The sequence below is a fragment of the Symphodus melops genome (genome assembly GCF_947650265.1).
Source record: "Symphodus melops genome assembly, chromosome: 16".
In the NCBI taxonomy this organism is placed as follows: Eukaryota; Metazoa; Chordata; class Actinopteri; order Labriformes; family Labridae; genus Symphodus; species Symphodus melops.
This window is the reverse complement of record NC_136706.1, coordinates 8,042,427-8,062,127: the sequence shown is the minus strand read 5'-3', so window position 1 is coordinate 8,062,127 and position 19,701 is coordinate 8,042,427. Positions and strand designations below refer to the sequence as shown.

General features: G+C 38.4%; 1 protein-coding gene across 4 annotated transcripts in view; it reads left to right on the top strand.

Moving 5' to 3' along the window:
• The window catches only part of col5a1 (procollagen, type V, alpha 1), a 74,242-nt gene extending 67,747 nt beyond the window's left edge, over window positions 1-6,495 (top strand). For 3 of the 4 annotated variants that reach the window (XM_079364228.1, XM_079364226.1, XM_079364229.1), the window contains 3 exons: window positions 1,061-1,129; window positions 3,544-3,777; window positions 3,974-6,495. In XM_079364228.1, the coding sequence (XP_079220354.1) occupies window positions 1,061-1,129; window positions 3,544-3,777; window positions 3,974-4,120 (450 nt within the window). In that variant the 3' untranslated portion in view covers window positions 4,121-6,495. Of the gene's footprint in view, window positions 1-1,060; window positions 1,130-1,188; window positions 1,258-3,543; window positions 3,778-3,973 lie in introns of all 4 variants that reach the window. The other variant, XM_079364227.1, reaches the window with a different exon arrangement.
• The last annotated feature ends 13,206 nt before the right edge of the window (window positions 6,496-19,701 follow it).

Below are 19,701 nucleotides of genomic sequence, written 5' to 3'. Positions count from 1 at the left end.
TTAGGACTTTATTATCTGTTCAGCCTTTGGCAGGTGACTGGTGCGCTGAGAAGATTTTTGCTTTGTTAAACACGAGTGTGTAGGTAGCACAGTGGTGAAACATTGGGAACACTTTCTATGACAAGCCAGGGCTTGTGTAATAGCACAGTGCTACAGCCACTTTAATGATCCCACTCACCAGGCCTCAGAGGAGCAGGAGTTTGCTTAAGCTAGGAATAATGAAGCAGACTTTTTATAGCGTGTTGCTGATGGGCTGCTCTAATTTGTGTCAGGGGGTTAAAAAAAAAAAAAAAAAAGAAGGCTGGGATGGCAATCTCTGGAACAAGACTGCAAACACTCCCACATGCGTTTAGGTTGGCATTTCTATTACAAGAGCACATAGTTATACAGCCCACGAATTGCACACAATCACATAGCCTGACACGCTATCAAGGATTCTAGAAAAGTTAGTAGCAAGGATATATATTCCTTCCTCCCCTCCAATCCTGTGAAAACAACTGAAGGTCACCTTCAAGGCAGCATGGGTCTAATGTATGCCATCTCCCAGTGATATGTGGTCTCCGGCCCATCATTCATTAGCGCATTAAGCTATTGATGACAGTTCCATATCAAACCCCGCTATCTAATTATGGCGAAATTCATCATTGTCATAGCGGAGATCATTGCAGCTGTGCCCTGTTGGCCAATTCACAGCCTTTAATGGCATAACAAAGTCAGTACACCATGGCTGCACAGCACTAACACTGAACAGCAGGGATAGAGGCCGCAGTAGAAGAGCTCCTCGCAGGCGATCATTTCTTAATTAATCACTGTGTACTCATGAATTTTTCAGCAGCAATTAGCTGCCAGCTACAGTTTGTACTGTACAAAATGGCATAATGGCTCGCTAAAATTTTCTGCCCAGGACCGATTGGCGTAGTTAAGTACTTTTCAGGTCTGGAATAGTCCTCAAGAAATAGAGGAGAAAGGTGAAACAGGGGAGAGGGGATGTGTTTCTGTTAGATCTGTTGCTTTAACTGTTTTTTTCCACCTCTGCCTCTCTGTTGATGTATGCCCCCAGGCTAGGCTCACATCCTGGGTTAAGGAGAATCCCGGCTCCTGGTTCAGTGAATTCAAACGTGGTAAACTGGTAAGCCCGACTTTTCCAAAATCCTTTTCCCTTCCCTGAATGCCTTTTATATTTTACAGAGCAAAATGGCAAAATGGCCGAAAGACTCGCCAGGCACATGGTATAGTCACTACAAGAGAGGTTCACTGGTAAGTGGTCCTGCCTGAAGTGCTCAGAATCCTGGTTGAGGCCTGGACTCTGGGTTGCCTTCATGGCTCTGCATGGTTCTGCCCTTTCAAAGTATGTACATGCAGTGGCACCTTGCTTGTTGGTTGGAGTGCATGATTGAGCACGAGCTGAACTCACTTTCAGTCGAAAAACAAAACAGGTGATGCTCTTAGAAGGAAATGGAGGAGAGGTGTGGGGACGGTACAGGCACGATTTACAATGCAGTGAAACGATATATTTTAAACCTGATGGAGTTGAACAAATAGAAAACTGTGTGCTGCTCTTTCACTGTTTAAATTCTTGGCTGTATATCCACTCCTCTGCCACATTAAGAGAGCATCTCCTGAGAGTGACTGTGTGCCTTGATACTTGAATGACTCAGACGCAGCAGCATAACAATACATAGTGGATTTAATAGTACAGGCAAAAAAAACAAAACATCTGAGAGTGAACGCATCACTTTGCACTTCTCTTCCTCAAACATAAGATTTTTTTTTTTAGTTTCCTCAGCAGGTTATTCATTCATTACTTGGGGGGAGGAGAAAAAGAGTCATTCCCTCTCTGTGCCGCAGCCATTCAGCCGCACACTCATTCCCAGTATCTCCCTTAAAACACTACTGAGATCCAGCGGAGCAGCTCTGAGTCAGACCAGGTCAGGCACTCAGTCAGCACCCAGGGGCTTCTGGGTACTCAGTCACTGTTGACTTGCGGCTGTGATGATGAAGAGGTAATGTGTCTCTGGCGATGTCGGGCTGGATCCACACGCTGAGCGGGGTAGTGAGGGGGTGTGGAGTGTTAAGAGTGGTGGCGGGGTGAGAAAGACAAAAAGCATGAAGCCACTCTGACACTGAGGATGAAAGCATCGGAATACTTTGAGCCACAGTGCTGACACTCATTGACAAACAGTCTTAATTATGTTTATCTTGCAATTCAATTGCTGTCTGAAACAGTCATGAGCTCTCAGTTGGTGCATAAAAAGATGGGAGAAAAATGACGCTGATGTCAAATGTGAGTGTCGACGCTCTGGGTTTGTATTTGCATGTGTATGTGTGCGAGAACAGTCGCTTATGTGCAAGAGCAAGTCGAGATACGGATGCATCAAGTCTCTTGCTGCATGGATGCTGCATGCGCTCTTCCCTCAGTAAGTCCCGTTTGTCTGAAAGACGAAGCGAACCATGTGGATCTAATGGATTCCTGATGGTTGGTATGCAGATCAGTCACTTAGGGACATTAATGGGATCGGTTCCAAACATGCTGTGTTATCAGGCAAGGCGATACAATCAGCTCAATGGGATCAATCTCAGCTTTTCTGTGATGAGCTCAAAAAGCTCCAAAATTCTCAGTTAATTCTCGGTTAATTACGAGGCAATTAGCATATCATTACTGCAACACATTTCCTATGAGGTAATTACCTTCTCATGTACTTGCCATAATTTTCTAATATTGGATATGCATTTTACATAATTACATAATCAAGATTTGAATGAGGTGTTTCGCTATGCTTATTTTTGTACTTTGAAGGAAGAATTTTCCACATTAAGCCTCGCACATTAGTACAGCTTCAAGGCAAGGCACCAAGAAATAATGTGTCCCCCAACCGCACCACAGTGAACTGAAACCTTTTTTTTTCCTTTTTTTTTTCTAAACACTAGAACTTGATGCCAGAAAAAAATTATGATTATTTAGTGTTAACAAATCCTAAACTATGAAAAGACCCACCCCAAGCAGTATTTCATTGACATTGTGTGATGGGTGTCGTTGTTTAATCCTCCATACAGGATTATGTTGTAAGTTTTTAATCGAGTATTGATAAATATTGTTTTAATCCACAGGTGAAAATAGTCCAAAAAGAATACAACCTGATATCTTTTTTTTTTACAGTAACAAATATATAATATATCCATGCATGTCCCTTTAGTGATCAGACTAATGTGCTGTCCTGTGGTATCCAGGCACAAGCAAAAAAAATAAAAACAATGTTTTCTTTTTGCTCTCCTAGAGCATTGCAGTATATTAACTGTGTGTCCTTGGATGACACCTCCTTATTCCAACTCTATTGTCAATAAGAAACACGCCCCACACGCTGAACACAGCAGTAAAGCAAATTAAAAGTCATAAATTAAATCAAGATAGCTCCCAAGGGACACACACCGCAGTGTCGAGATTATAGCGTGTTCTAAATCTTTTTAGGATTCTCTCTCTGTGCACTCCAAGGGTCCCTCCTATTGCTGTTACATTTTTGATGCTCAACTCCATCTTTCCTGCAGCTCTCTTACGTGGATGCGGAAGGAAACCCCATCGGTGTTGTCCAGATGACCTTCTTGCGGTTGCTGAGCGCGGCAGCCAGACAGAACATGACCTACAACTGCTACCAGTCGGTGGCCTGGCACAACCAGGATCAGGACAACTACGACAAGGCCATCCGCTTCCTGGGCTCCAATGATGAGGAGATGTCTTATGATAACAACCCCTACATCCGCGCCCTGGTCGATGGCTGTGCGGTAAGTCAAAGAGATGTTTGTGTTGGCAATTCCCAGGGTTCTATGAATGATGAAATGCTGTCAGAGATTTAAGTCCCTCTTGTCTTTGAAGTGGCTCTGTCATAAAAGCAAAGCAAAACTGTGTGATGTCATTATATCTGAAGAATATTTGAACACACTAACTCTCCTCCTGCTGTGTGTTTTCTGTCTCTGACAGTTGAAAAAGGGCTATGAAAAGACAGTACTTGAGATCAACACACCAAAGGTGGAGCAGGTGCCATTTGTGGACATCATGTTCAACGACTTTGGCGGCTCCACGCAGAAGTTTGGATTCGAAGTGGGCCCTGTTTGCTTCATGGGCTAAAGACTGTTTACTGTGCAAATGGAGAAAAAATTAAAGCATATATTTGTTTTCTCAGAAAAAAAATAAAACAAAGTGAAAAAAGAATAGGACATTTGTAAAAAATAAATAAAAAGAGTTACTTTTTTCCATAAAGCAACAAGTATGAGTTAATTGAAATCAAGTTGAGAATACATAGAAATTTTATAGGAATAGAGGAAAAATAACCTTGGAACCTCAGTGTGCCTTCTCCATCACATGCAAGTTTTGAAACTGGATGTCAGATCCTGCCTCTTACACAACTCCAACGCATGCACAGATCTGTAAGCCCCCCATGTCATCACTTGATTATGGTTGGTTTTTTTCACCCAATCAACGAAGGCGACCCTGAGAGCTGCAGCCGTACCAGACGGTCGCAGCATTTGCCACGGACTCCATCTGATTTGGCTCTCTTTTTTTTTTTTCTTCTTTAGAGTTTTCATGTTTTCTCTCATTTCCCTGGCTTCTTCCACTTTTCGTTTTGTTGCTTTGTTTGCTCATTCACTACGGGAGCTTTGTTTGTGCATAATTGTCCACCCCATTCTCTTGGAATGGATCTTATATATATAAATATATATAAATAATTTTTATGTTTGTAAGTACATTCTGTATATTTTTTTTTCCTGGTAATGTTTATTGCTTTTCTGGCTTCAAAACATGCATGTGACTTTATCAATTGTGATGTAGGAGATGATGGAAACGGGGATGACATAAAAAAAAAAATAAAAACAAAAGAATTAAACGGAAAGTGAGGAAATTGGACTTGTAAATTAGAAAAACAAACGATTGGGGAATCTTGTCTTGTTGCAGTTGTGGAGCACATTATGTTGTAATTTAAGAGCAGAATGGAAATAAAAGACGGAAACAGGCTCTGTGATATTATGTGACAGTTTGATTTGCATAATAAAATACTACATTCCTCCTTTTATGCCCTCTGAACAGAACACCTACTTTGGTGGCAATGTCATTAACTTAATTAACAGCTTCTTTTCTTAATTCCCCCCCTCCAGTACTCATCTATCTGACTATGCAATGAGAGATGATGTCACATTTGAATGACAAACACAAAGAAATCAGAAACCTAGGTGCTATATTCTCACTTCTGTGGTGCTATGTATTTTTCTACATGTTGTATGAATGAAAGGATTTTTTTGGTGATAATATTCCATCACCAGAATTCACCCTCCCCTCCCACCCAGCCTTATTGACTCTTTCAACCACCATGTTTGGACACAGGTGGATTCTTTGCTGCATCCATTCTTTTTTTGTTTGATTTTATGTTCAGCGGTTTGCATGCCATTCTTCGACATATCCCATCAGTACAGCATGGTGGCGTTTGTTAAGCCCCTGCTTCAGTGGGCCGCACAGTAAAGAAACTGTTACAAAATGTTGGAGTAACGTCAGGATAATCCGATGTTGGCTTTTGCATATCAGTGTGCAAAAATGCTGAATTTTTACTCTTGCTTTTGGGTCATCTGTACCACAACAAAGGTGATGGGAGTAGGGAACGGGACATGTTGGGATTGGGCCAAAGGGTTATGTCCCCTTGTTTTGGTATTAAAGCCCTCCACCAAAGGTTTTTTATATTTTTTAGCTTTATGAGCTATGATGGCTTGAAATCAACGTTTTTGTATGGGAAACAACTTGAAATAATATTTTTTGATTTAAACAGTAGTAGCAGGCCACTTAATTAGGCAGACTAAAGAGGTAGCTCATGCAGTATCAAAGAAATCGCTATTTCTTTTGCCCTTATTGTAATTATGCTCTTTGTTCAAACTATGCACTCTCTATGCTTATGACCACTAGTATCTACCACAGAACTTTAAAGCTTTTCATACGTAGGTTTTTCTTTTTTTTTTTTATATTTACTTTTTTTTTTTTTTTTTTTTCAATCTTCAATATGTGACTTGAACCATTTCTGTTAAAGTAACTCAATATGCTTGTAGATCTTTGGCTTTATTTTTCATTGTAATGCAGTACACCCAAATTTAAAAAAAACTTTGCTCTCAAGAAAAGAACATTTTTTTGTAAATTTCCAGAACCAGCAGTGATGCTGCCTTTTTTTTTTTTTTTTTTTTTTTTTTTTTTTGTAGATTACAATTTGTCTGTCTGTTTTGTTTGTTTTCACAGTCTTGTCAAACCTGTGTAAGGATAAGAAGATAGAAGTTATATTGGTTTTTATGTCAATAAATTTGAGTTTACTGTGGCCATCCACTCTTGTATGTCTTTTGAAGCATTAAAACCTATCTGTATGCATGAAATTGTAAAGTTTTTTTCTCTTGTTATAACTAATGTGTAGAGTTAAGGATCTCCAACTCACCTTTTCCTTCATTGGGATACGTCAGTTCTTCAAAGGTCATGTCCGCTGTTGTGAAGTGGAGAGAAAAGTGATGAACGTGTAACTCTACCAAAGCCAATGTTCGTTTGTAGTATATTTATTGTATTATTTAAAATAAAAAATAAACGTTAAATGACACCATAGTGTAAGTGTAAGAGACAGCCTCTTTACATGCACACAGGAAAACAAAGTCAAAAGGTCATTTATTTACCACATGCTTTTTCTTTCCACCACATACTCGACAGAAATGTTTCATTTTAATGCAGCCTTACAACATGCATTTGGCTAAATCCTTTTACAGCTTTTCAGCTTTTTGTGTGTAAGAATGTGTGTTAAAGTTCATTTCTGAACTATTTTAATGAATGAGTGCATGTCTGTAGAAGTGGGAAACAGGTGAGCCTACAGAAATGACCCACATAGTCTGTTGTAATTGTGTCAAATAATTATTGCTCCACAGATATTCCACTGGAAAGAAGAAGTTCTACGTCTCACGATTGGACCTGCTTTCCATAATGGATTGTTTCCTGCTGATGTCTCCAGTATATCCTGTTTCTAGATGTGCATTTTGGGACAGCTAATGTATTTATTTTCATCCCTTCAAGCTAATTTTTCAACACATACTGCAGTTCATAGTTTTAAGTCTGAAAATACATGCATTCTATGTATAAAATCTCCACCACATCGAAGCATTAAATGAGAACCCTCCGTCGTGATCATTAGAATATTTTTTTTTTTTACATTCTGATGCACCACTTATTTCAATAGCAATATTTAAGCTTTGATCAAATTGATGTTGAGAAGATGTTCAGCACTTAAAGCATCTCATTAGCAAAAAATCTCGCACAGCGTTACTTACCACAAAGTTAGCCTCGCACAGCAAAACAAGAGAAAAAGTTCCCCATGATACCATGATCAATATTTAATGCAGTTACTACAGGATGGATTGAGGACGATCAGATTAGAGTGCGGATTCTACTGAGACAGCATCCTGGTGAGCAATGCAGAAACTGAAGCAAAAAAAAGAAGCTAATTCCTCATCTAAGCAGAACTACTTCGATGCAGGGTTGATAAGTGGGGCATCAAAGTGGGTTAAGGTAACAAAAAAGCAAGAAGGGCTTTAGCTCCAACCAATTATAGCAACAGGTGATGTTTCAGAGGATTAAAAAAAAGCACCCAAGTGTAAGAAGCTTGTGAAACATTTGAGAAGAGCAGCTCATTGATGTGTTGGGAGGTTTTGTAAGAAAACCACTCTGGGGCATGCTGATGTGCTCGCAGAAAGAAGTAGGCCTATGGGAAACTTGGGAAACAGTTGAGCAAATCTTTCACCAAAGGCTAAGGTAAGACTGGGCTGCTATGTGGGAACACCTGGAGGATAAACTATGAAGTACAAAAATGTAGCAATAGCTGAGATGTAAAAATGTTTTCATGATAAGTCAAAGTTCTGCACTCAAAATTCTACTGCTGTGTCATTTTTTATCCTTTAAGTGCTTGTTCTGCAGAAATACATGCAAGTAGGAATATATGCATTAAGTGCAGCTGCTCCAACCCTTTCCTTCCTAGCTTTTAATTGTTTCTAACAATGGTCAAATAGTCAATGGGCTACTGCTTTACCAGGATAGCAAATGCCACAAACGCAAAAAGTAACTGAAAAGAAAACGGAATAAAAATTAGTTGGGGAGACTTTGACAACTCATAAGGTGCCAATGGCTTCGTCACAACAGCTGACATTAGCATTAATTTTCTTTGTCATGACAGTCATTAGCTAGCTAGCTAGCTAAAATTAACATTAGCTACATAGATATCATTTCTTGGAAAGTACAAAATTCCAAATAATTTTATACAAGTGCTATCATTAGCTTTTTTTTGTGTATGGAATATAACAGTTAACATGTCAAGGGCCCCAACAGTCAATAAAGTTCGGAATTAGTGGTGAAGTCTTGAGATTAATTAAGAGTATCTAACATATGTAGCTTTCAAAAGAATTTGTTTAAAGTAAATTGAACTTCAATCTATCAAAGAACAAGTCTGATGGCTAAAGTAAGTTGTTTAAATCAAGTGTAGTTCTCAAAATAGATTAAAATACCATCACTGCATTTCAGTGCAATAATGTGTTTTTTATTTTATGTCAATGTCTGTCTGAGCATGCGCTGATGCTTGTTAAACTGTACTCTAAACTATACTCCAGGCAAAATTAATCTTTACTGTAATGTGTGATATTACAGTCGGCTTAAAGTACGATGGCTGTGATGGTTTTTCCAGGCAGGGTTTCAGAGGCTTACGATAAGAGAGTAAAGCTATAGCAGAACATTATGAGACTGTAAGTACAAACATTCTCTGCAGTCAGCAGGAAACTTTGCAGAACATTTTGACTTTTTCACAAGTATATAACAAGGGTGTTTGGAGAAAATTCAGTATAAGCTTAGGAGTCAAACTAGAAAAGGAACATGGAATATTGCTGCTATAGTAGTATTGATCCATTACTGTTTTGTGTTATAACCAGAGGGAGCTGAAGATCTAAACACACGTCATTTCGACTATTAATGATAACTGTTTCTTGCTATAACTTACTTTCAATTCATAAGTCCTTGTTTCCTTCCATCCATTATACCACTCCTTTTTAACTTTTTTAACGTTACATTCTCATTGACTATTTTCATATGAAACACGTTTGAAAGTGTCTTTAATATGCGGTCAGGACTGGTTGGAGAAGAGCTAGAGGGTCAAGTGGCACACATTTAAAAGGGAAAATTGGGACAGAGCCCTGAGTTAATGTGTAATTGCCTTGAGACTGTGGCTAACAGAGCCCATTCATTGCTTGGCCCCAGCACCACTGACCTACTTACATATGAATCAGATAGTGGAGAGAAGGAGATTGTGTTACAACTCAGGGAGTGTCATATCAGAGTAATATTAATAACAGGCTTTTCCACTCTAATAGACTTTGAGATTAAAGAGCGACTGAAGTTTAAGATTCTGGTTCTCTAATGTGATCAGATCTATCCTTTGAGCATTACAAAGCTCAATTTTACATGTCCTTGCAGGTCTGCTAATCGTCTTTTGAGCCTCATTATTATGGGATCAAAATTGGAAGTTTTAAAAACATTATATGCTTTTGTCTCTTTTCTCAAACCAACACAAAAACGTTTTTAGCAGCCTTTATCTCTGACTACAAAGGACCAAAGTATGATGGCACTCCTTGCTAAACAAATTGTAATTTAATATACTTGATGGATGTTAGGCTCTCAAAGCTAACAGCCAAAATAAAGACGCACAGCACAATTTACTGATGGCTCCAAGGAAATTTAATTTATAAGAGACGTGTTTTCATCAAACAGAAGCACAACGGGCAACAAATTGATTCAAACATTGGTTGTAATTTATATGACTGAAAGCAAATCGGTTATCAGACGGAATTCATCAACTTTGTTTGCTGACAAGGTATACATAGGACAAAGTGTGCCTTTGGAAGTTGTCCCTAGCAACAGTGGGATATCAAGACACCAATCAGATTTGATAGCATTCACAAAATTATTAGCCCGCAGGCTTATCCTGCTTAATTGGAAATCAGCAAACCCCTCCGACTCAGTCACGCTGGATTCATGATATTTTGTCAGTTCTAAAACTCGAAAAAAAGTCAGATGTACGGTTCAGAGATCTTTGAAGAGATTTTAAAAAACAACTTGGCAACCCTTCTAAAGTTGGTTGCATACTACAAGGTAATCGGGCCAAGTTTGGGCCCGATTCTGCCTTCCCACAAAAGTCAGCAAAGGCCCGACTGTCTAATGTTCCAAAGATTAGCTTAACAGATTCTCCTATGGTGTGGGTGTTTTAACAGTCATTTTAACCTCCCTGGAGCTGGGAGAACACAAATCTAAAAAATAAACGTGTGAAAGGCATTCAAATCAAAAGAAGATAGTTTTTGTACTGCCAGATTACAGGGAGGCTTTGATTATGATGGACGTGTCTTCTAGAGTTGTTCAAAGCACCTGCTAGCCCACACAAGTGTTTCAGTCATCCTGACTGATTGGAGCCCTTTTTACAGGCTGACATTAGGTGAACCCATGCTTGTTTCTCTGAGGATATTGACCCCCAACCACTTAACACACACACATACACACAATTTTATTGAAATGAAAAAAAAAAAAAAAAAAGAAACTCAAAGGTGCATCATACCTGCCAGTAGAGTGGAGCAGATGTCAATCAAATGCAGTCTGTACACACCCCCACACTGTGCTGAGAGGTCTAATCAGCTAAGTGACAACACCTGTGTGTGTGTGCAGAGACTTCAAATGAGCCACTGAAGGCTTCACTGTTTTACTTCTTTTACTAATGTTTGCTCATTAGCTTACCTTCAAAAAAAAATCAAGATTATAGCATTATTAGCTATAGCTATTTCTGCTGAAGCTGCTATGTCTAATATGTAGTTTTTACAACCTTGCATTGATAATCTGTTATCAGTGAAGCATGTATAACAAATGTAACGGAGTATAAAGTATGGCCTTTTTTAAATAAGGATTATGTAATTAGTAAGATTATAATCATATATAAGACAGTCCTTTGAGAGGAGATGAGACAGATAGAAGAGTATCAGAGAAGAACTCGAAGGCTCAAAAAAAAGAAAAGCAGTGATGAGGAAGTAGTGAGGGATGTTTGATGTGTAAATACATCGCACCCAGCCGGTGATGTTTTCCCACAAGATATGCAGGTAAATAACACATGAGTTTGGTTCATTTTTAGAATAATATTCAAATAAGTGTCAGCTATCGTTAGCATGCTGAGAATGAATTAGTCTTGTCGTCTTGAGGGATACAAACATCTGGGATGTAGTTAAATTTAAACCCTCAAGAAAGGAGATTCTCACAGGCAAAAAAAAAAGACCTTAGATGTTTTCAGAATGAAAACATTGCTAACCACTTGAAATAGTAAAAAAAAAAAAAAAAAAGTGTTCATAGCTAGTACAAAAAAATAATTTTGCCTTTTCGACCATTATTGTGAAGGTGTGGCAAGTATGTTTCCGATGTCTGGTTCTGAATCAGAGGAGGACGAAGAAGCCCTGCCATCTTATCCAGTTGAACTTGTCATGGGTGAGCAACAAAATGCTTTGTCGTTCTCAGTATTGTTAGCTGTTAGCGTACACAGGAATCCTGGTAATCACAGGTTAGCTCAGATGCCCCTGTTCCAAAACTTTTAAGCAAACGTGTAAATCTATATATTTTATATATGTTTGAGTCACTTTTTATATTCTTCTTGTTGTTTTCGTTTTTAGCTGTGAACACTTAAAGGTGAAGCCAATTAATCTCGTTGTACAATTTGTATAATGACATCAAAGGCATTCTATTCCATTATTCTTGACAGTAGTCAAGACGAACGGGTGAAACGGGCATGAGAATGAAAATATAATATATGACCAACGAGCTAATGCATCCAAGTGTAATTTACAATACGTTTTAATCAAAACAGCAAATACAACAACCATACACCAGCTTTCAGTATCATTCCCACTTCCTTATGTAGCAGTCTTTCATGTCACACCCTCTGTTTCCATGACAAGTCCTGTTAAAACTACAAAATTGGGGATTTCTCTGGCTTTAATGACTACTGGAAATATTTTAGATAATGTGAGCCAAAACAAAATATACATAGCATAGGTTTAGTCCATTTTGTATTATTTTTGATATTTGATGAAAAAATTCTGTATTATACCTCGAACACAATGCTAAAATGGTTTGTTAGTATAAACAGTAATAGTTTTTATAAATACATTATCAATGTCAACAACAGTAACTCTAAGTGAAGAGTTACAGAGTATGCTAACACTATGATAACTCTAAATAGTAACTGTCTACTTTATCCTAATTGTTTTGCAGACTTTCCCCTTTCCCATTGTTTTCATACATTTCCAAGCCTTACCTATACTAAATAATACTCAGTATAGCAGAAGATTTTAGAGAATAAAATTGCATACATTCGAATTATCACTAAATCTTTAGACACTTAAGGTTGCTTGAAAAATTGAACAGAATTCTATGTTCAGAAGTCTAATGTGGACTTAAAGTAGCTTTACTTGGGTCAAAGTTTGCCATTTGGACAAAGGAATAGCCTAATACATAATTTTCTTCACTGAAGGTCTGTGAAGATGGATGAGAACTTTAAACATTAGATTGCATTAAGAAAATCTGGCCCTGAACTGATGATGTGAACTATGTGCCAAAAAGGAATAGCTAACAATATGACTTTGAACCTTCTCCCAGCAGGAGAAGCTTTGTCTCGCTCATGTAAAACTTAGTGCTTGATTTAATTAGATCGTCTTGTTTCACGGCCAGAAGGAAGCGCATATGGTCCTGCACTTTTCCCCCTCCTTTGCTCACATACAGTAGCTGTGTTCTATTTTCAGGATCCCAGAGTGTCAACTTTGAAGCTGTGGACTTCTCCTCCACTCTCTGGTGTTCCCCCTGTAGCGAGACAGGGTCAATGAGACCCGTGTGGTACAGGACCTAAACAACAGTCAAGGCTGGCACAAATTAACAGCATTAATTACTTCATCTAGACACAGCATGAGAGCCCCCCCCCACCTTTATGTCATTCAAGAGGAGAAAAACAAGGACAGGGTAAATTATTCACTTAAATGAATAACTTATTGGCTCTGCTATTGGTTTGTGCTTTTAAATAGTTTTGGAGTCTTTTGCAATTCTGCTTTAGAGCCACTGTGCGTGTTAGCAATGTACTGAAATTCTTATTATAAAAGCTTAAAATGTTGCCCAAATACTCAAACACTACATTCTGACTGCCTGAAAGTGTAAAAGACTGTATCACGCAATCTTCCATCAGAATTATGTTGGTTTTTCAGAGTCTGTCAGAAATGGTGTTTTTAATGCTAAAGCATTCATGTTTAGTAATTATACGACTTTATAACCAAAAAGTTGTAGTTGAGTTTAGTCAGACTTAAATGACTGATATAAAAAAATGTTTTTAAAAGTCATTAGATTTTGATTCAAATATTCAAAAACTGGAGACTAGGTGTATTTCCTTTATGCCATTACCTTGTGCCAGCCCATGTTAAGAATATGAAGCCCAAAACAAGGGACTGTTCTGCTGGGACTGTTCTCAGATCATAAAAAGAAATCCAGTTTTTGAAACATGTTTCTGGCTAAATTATGCAAATACTAGTCACAGTAGTTGCATCATTTATTATACAAGAATTCATTTAGGGAGGATGGGTCCGATAACTAATGGAGAAGGTAGGAAAAATAGATCACTGGCTTCAGTCTGAGCTGGAGTTTACTCTTCTTCTTGAAAATGATTTAACACACATCCACTCAGGGGGAATAGTCACTAGTTTTCCAGATGTGGCTTAACATTGCTTCTTAAATTAAACAGCATACAATATTGACTGAGTATTAAAGTAGGAAAACTAATGCCTTTTAGTAATGTGAAAAAGAAAGTAAAAAACAGAAAACGACATGATGAAAACTGCTCTTGTGTAGAAACTAAAAGAATCAAACTTCTGCACAAATTGAGTTCATGTTGAATCATGTTAGCTCACAAAAAAAACAGCTGATTGAGAAAGTTGTTTTCCATCCTCTACACATTTCCTGTATCCAATAAAACCAAAGAGATACCAACCACTTATAAATATATAGCCAAATAGGGGAATCAATTCACATTTTCACAACAGCAAATCTAGGTTTATTTGGGCAGATAATGAGACAGTAGCCTCCTTCGTGTACAGCTCCAGTGTAAAGTGAGTGAAGTGTATTTAGGGCAGAGTCATTGATGCATCTTTTCCTGAAATACACTTGTGCAAAGAAGGAGTTTGGTGGCATGACAAGATGTAGGTCTTCAATACTTTGACATTTGGAGAATGGAACAAAAAAAAAAAAGACTTCATACACTGAAGAGGGCTCACTAGGTCGATGAACAAAGAAACCAATACATTTTGCTCTCAGATTCAATTGGGAGGTTTTTATGTGGCTCAGTTGGCTGTCAACAAACAATTTCTCATGTCTTCGACCTGCTGTGATCTCTCTCCTCTCACCACTCCCATTTCTTTTTCTTCTCTCTACTCACCAATGGTGTACAACATTGCAGATTAATATGTCCTGTATGAAATCAGGTGGGAAAGAAATGGGGACTTTTTAATGGATTTGGGAGAAGGGAAGAACAAGAAGCTGACAGTGTTGACATCGGGTATTTGTTTGCCATGCCAGTATGTGCTCTGTGCTGTGTGGTTATTATTATCACTTCAAGTCATAGTCACATAGTAGGTTGCAGGTAAAGTTTTGAACTTAACTCTAGAAAAATAACCTATTTTTCCAGTTCCCACAGCAAAGATACTTGATGAGTGGTACATTTGACTGTAAAATATGAGAAGGGGGAGAATTGTTGTTCAAAAACATTGCTCACAGAGGGGTGTGTCCTGAAGGGTTGCAAGGTGTTGCGTGTGCCCCCCAGGAAATCTCACTGGCCACCCCAAAAATGCTGTGATCAGCTTTTTCAAGACTTATTGTACGGTTGTACCTGATACTGTTGGTCTTTTTTTTTTTTTTTTTTTTTTGCAGAAGGCCGCTTGTTGCACATTTTTGTACTTTAATTTGTACGTAAAAACTGTGCAGCTCTATTTCATAGGACAGGTTATTAGGAAAGTCAGGCATTCTGTCTGACTTGCATTGAACGAACTGGCAATGTGCCGGTCCAAAACATACAGTATGCAAGACTGTGCAGGAGATTGCATGAATTCCTTTAAATGCAGGGGAGGTCATTTTCGAAAACTAGCATGATTTTGAAAGTAGCATTCCCTCAGTGCTCCGTCTTCACCAGCCCCCCTTATGTCTGTGCTCCCTCTAAAGCCACGCCCCCTCACTTACATGCACTAGCGCCATTGGTCCAGAAGTGGACCTCAACTCATGCTTTGTGTGGGCTCGTATATGCATGGGGTAGAGAGCGGGCAGGGAGATGTGATTGGTTGATGAAACATGTACTGAGTAGACATTGGTCAAAGTTTTTACGTGGTTACAACTGCTACAGATGACACATGTTCTTTGTTTCCTTTTTAGAGCAAATTAATTATTAATTACTCTCAATTTCAACCTAAATTGAAAAAAGTAAATCTGGAGGACACTACCAACCTTGCCTTTAAGTACTTTAAGAACAAACATCTTTTTGTGTCATTGAAAAATGTAGCTAATTTTGCCAGTAGTTAGTGTTATAAATTGAATACATAATTACTATTATTTGCATATTATTTTTGTATTTGTATGTGCCACCCTTGCATAAGTCAATGCCCCAGATGAGTCAGCCTTGTCCAAAAAGTCTGGACACGCCCCTGCACACAAGTGTCGGAAAAATTCGGTAGAGAGATAAAGAAGAGGAAGAGAAGAAGATCCAAATCCAGACAAACTAAAAGTCCCTCAAATTGCTTTAACACAAAGCAGTGTTTTTCTCAGTTTACTCGTGTCAAGTAAAACATGAATGAGTATAAAATATCGTATTGGAAAAATGATGTAAGGAATATGTCTGTGTAAATGAGTCCTATGTTCTTCCCAGAACCGTATCTTTCAGCTTTCCATCCACATTTATCTCACAGATAGAAATGAATCAGGTGATAAAGTTATCTCAGTGCACTCAACTGCATTTTTCATGACGTTAAGAAAGCTATCAAGAGCAAGATCTCATTTCTATTAAATCATTCACAAGTGGTAAAAAAAAAATCTACATTGTTGGGGCTTGGTCATTTGGAGCCTCTAAAACATATTAATGAATTCGAATAAAGAGACCTTAAACATGCATTCAATGATCTGATAACAACTATTGGCTCTGTTTATGACATCTTTCGATGTGTTCAAGGCCCCTCATATAGCTCTGTGTAGACTGAGGCACTGACCCTAATAGCCATTCAAATAGTAACTGGTAGGCTCCTTGTACTGGCCTTGGCCACATTCAGTGGCCATGATATTTCAGCCTGTCATACAAAGCATTTAGATGATTTGTAATTTTGTTTCTACCGTCCTGAGTTTGTCCCTGTGTCCGCGAGTCTTGCAGTGTAAGTCTGAATCCTTTTGTGTAAAATGTCACCCATGGTAGTTGCAGTTCTGCCATACAGTTGTTGTAAATTGACGATGTTAATGTTCTTTCATTAATGTTTTTTAATTTTAAATAGTTTGATGAAAACAACTCACCTAAACCTGATTTTGTATTGATTAGAGTCACCTGAAATCATCCACCTTCCCTGTATCCTGCCAAAAAAGTTCCAATTTGGGGAAAGGGGAAGATAAATATTAAATTATAACAGTGTGAACGCACTGAGGTCACAGCACATGGAGGTAATTCATCACTGTCATTTCAACATCAACACCTCTCCAGCAGGTCAAAAAGGCTTCCTCTGATTAAACGTCAACTGGAGACAGTGATGCCAAGGAGAATCAAAGCAGTGAAGCATTGTTGGCATGCGGGATACTTCCTTTTTGCACTTGGCTAAGCAACACAGAACTCCAAGAAGTCCTAGGAGAAACATTTAATTATAATGAGGTTATATCACTCACGGCATTTTAACTTTTCTTCTTTTTTTAAAAGCTCCAAAAATAGAGGAGTGCAACCTTGTGAATTATTTGTTTTTGTCTCATTTTCCCTGCAGGCTATGGTAACTTATTATATGATGAATTCCAACACAAAAAAATACTGTATATTGTGGTCTCAACAGTGAGAATCAAACAAGCACATCTATCTCAAAATAAATAAATAAATAACATTATGCTTTGCAAAAACACAAACAGTAAAAAATGCCATTACGGTTTTGATGGATTTGCACAAAACCATGCTTATTCAATTCAAACTGAGGCCAATATATCATATTGTAAAACTTTATTCAGGGAAATATTTCCAATTTTATTATGATCTGTTAATTAAATGAATTTACATTCGCATATGATAGCATTTAGTTAAAGTTGAATAATATCATAAGCAGAAAAGTACAAACAAATTGGATGTAAATGAGTAATTCTGATCTGGGTGTACAATGTATGACTGTTTCATTTAAGACAGTAAATTCTATAATCAAATCAGTGTGTTCATAAAATGTAAGGACAATGTAAGCAAATTATCATCCTAAAAGAGAATTTTTTAAAAAGTTTCATGTTTGAGCCCTTTACCTTTATTAGATAAGACAGCTGGAGAGAGACAGGAGCTTGTTCTCTTTGCACACAAACAAAGAGACATAATAATAATTCAATGTGGGTTTTAATATTCTCACACACAGATACTTATTATAAAATATTGTTTTATGTTTTATTCATGGCAGACCTGTAATTTTTTGAACCGGTCAGGCTGAAGTCCAAGAAGTATCAATAGTGATGCATGCACTGCATTCAGAATTAACTGATCCATGAGCCTATACTACATCATTCAGGAGTTACTGGAGGGAGAGGAAACTCAAACTTACAATAGCTTACTTCCATTTGGACACTGTGGCTTTCCATCCCTGCAAATGCTGAGACAGCTTGCCCCTGGACCTCACTGGAAGAAGAGAATTTTCAACAAAGTTTGACTGAAATGAAGGTGTGACCAAGCCATCACTGGAACACTTCAAAGGACCACATCCATCATAAATCGTATTGGTTATGTCCGTGCTCACATGCTGGGGCATGTAAATGTTTTGTGTTAAAAAAATAAAAAAATAAAAAAGCCTATAGCTGTCTTAAAAATGGCAAACAGTGCTCTGTGAATTGGAATGATATCATTGAGCCTCTGAGAGGTTTGCTGAGGCTGGACCCACTGGACTATGGCTTGTCAGGCTTGTGCCGCGCCAGACTGAGAAATGGGAAGAATAATTCATCTAATGGTATTAGGTTGACACTGCACACTGCTGTCATCAGTCCTCTCCCCTGGTACCAGCAGATGCCCAGACTGCTCGCTCTCTTCGAGCACACACTCAAACAGACACACCAACATAGATAAGAACAAAAAAAAAAAAAGTTGTTGCGACATTTCACAACAACTGTGCTACATCTCAACAGGTACCCTCCTTTTCTTAGTCAATCATCGGACCCCCATAACCATCCCCAATCCCTTCAGGATGAGGGGGATGCAATTTTGGTATCATCAATGGGGTGTTCTGAGGGTTGGCATGGGACCCCCCGGAAATCTTATAAGCCACCCCAGGTGCCACCCATTAAAATCCTAAACTATGACTGGCTATTTGCCCTAGCAGAGGCGGGACTTCTGGTAAAACCAACAATTAGGTATTTTTTGGGGGGAAGGCTGGCTCTCGTAGCTTGGCTATGATCACTCTTGATCCTCTTTAAGGAGCATCTTCACATTTCTTTTGTCTGTATAAGATGTTACCTAAAACGACGGCTGGATTAGGGAAAAGCCAAGCACACACTTTTATAACAAAGAGGTTTCATCATCAAAACCCAGCTGGATCAAAAACCCTTGGTTGATACATCTTTCATGAGGCCTAGGCAGGCATCAGGAAGCATTACGTTTTTTAAGGAACAATCCAACCTCAGGTATCCTCACATTGTTTGTTATCTTCAATCTGTAGAGCTCCTGTGATGAGGGTTTGTAGGGTGCTTCTGAGGTATACCACTTTGCCTAAACCACCTGCGACGTCTCTTTCAGTACAGGATTTCCTTTTCCCCTGAAAGACTTTCAACAAACCCAGGAGAAGAAGCTTTTAGCATCTAAGAGGATGTAAATATAGCATGCTTTCCAATTATGCATACTGCTGTCGTCAGTTGCTGTCATGCTCTCTATTCAAAATGTCACACTGACACTATGCATTATGGTCTACTGTGGCAAAAGAAAGTGAATAATTATTAGTTCCAGCTTCATCTTATAGTTTTAGGGAATATTTTCACTATAAAATTAATTTGATAAACAAACACCAATCTTCAGATCACCCATGGGGGAAGCCCAGATGTTTCCAAGCCTGATGCCCCAGAGTTTTCCTTCCAGTTGGACTTTCCTGACATCTCTGAGGCATCATTATAAGATGTCTGAAACACCTAAACTGTCCCTATTTGATGAAAAGGTTTACTAGTTATAGACCTTTCGAAGGTATAAGACTTAAGAAACCAATTTCAGCCATTTTCTTCAGCAATCTCATTCTTGCAGCTGCTACCGAAGCCTGCGATGATAGGTTGGTGTTGCAAAGTAGACTGGCCTTCAAATTTTTTTATTTTTTGTTTAACTTCAAACATAGCAGCCCCTTCACCATGACAGTCAGGTATTG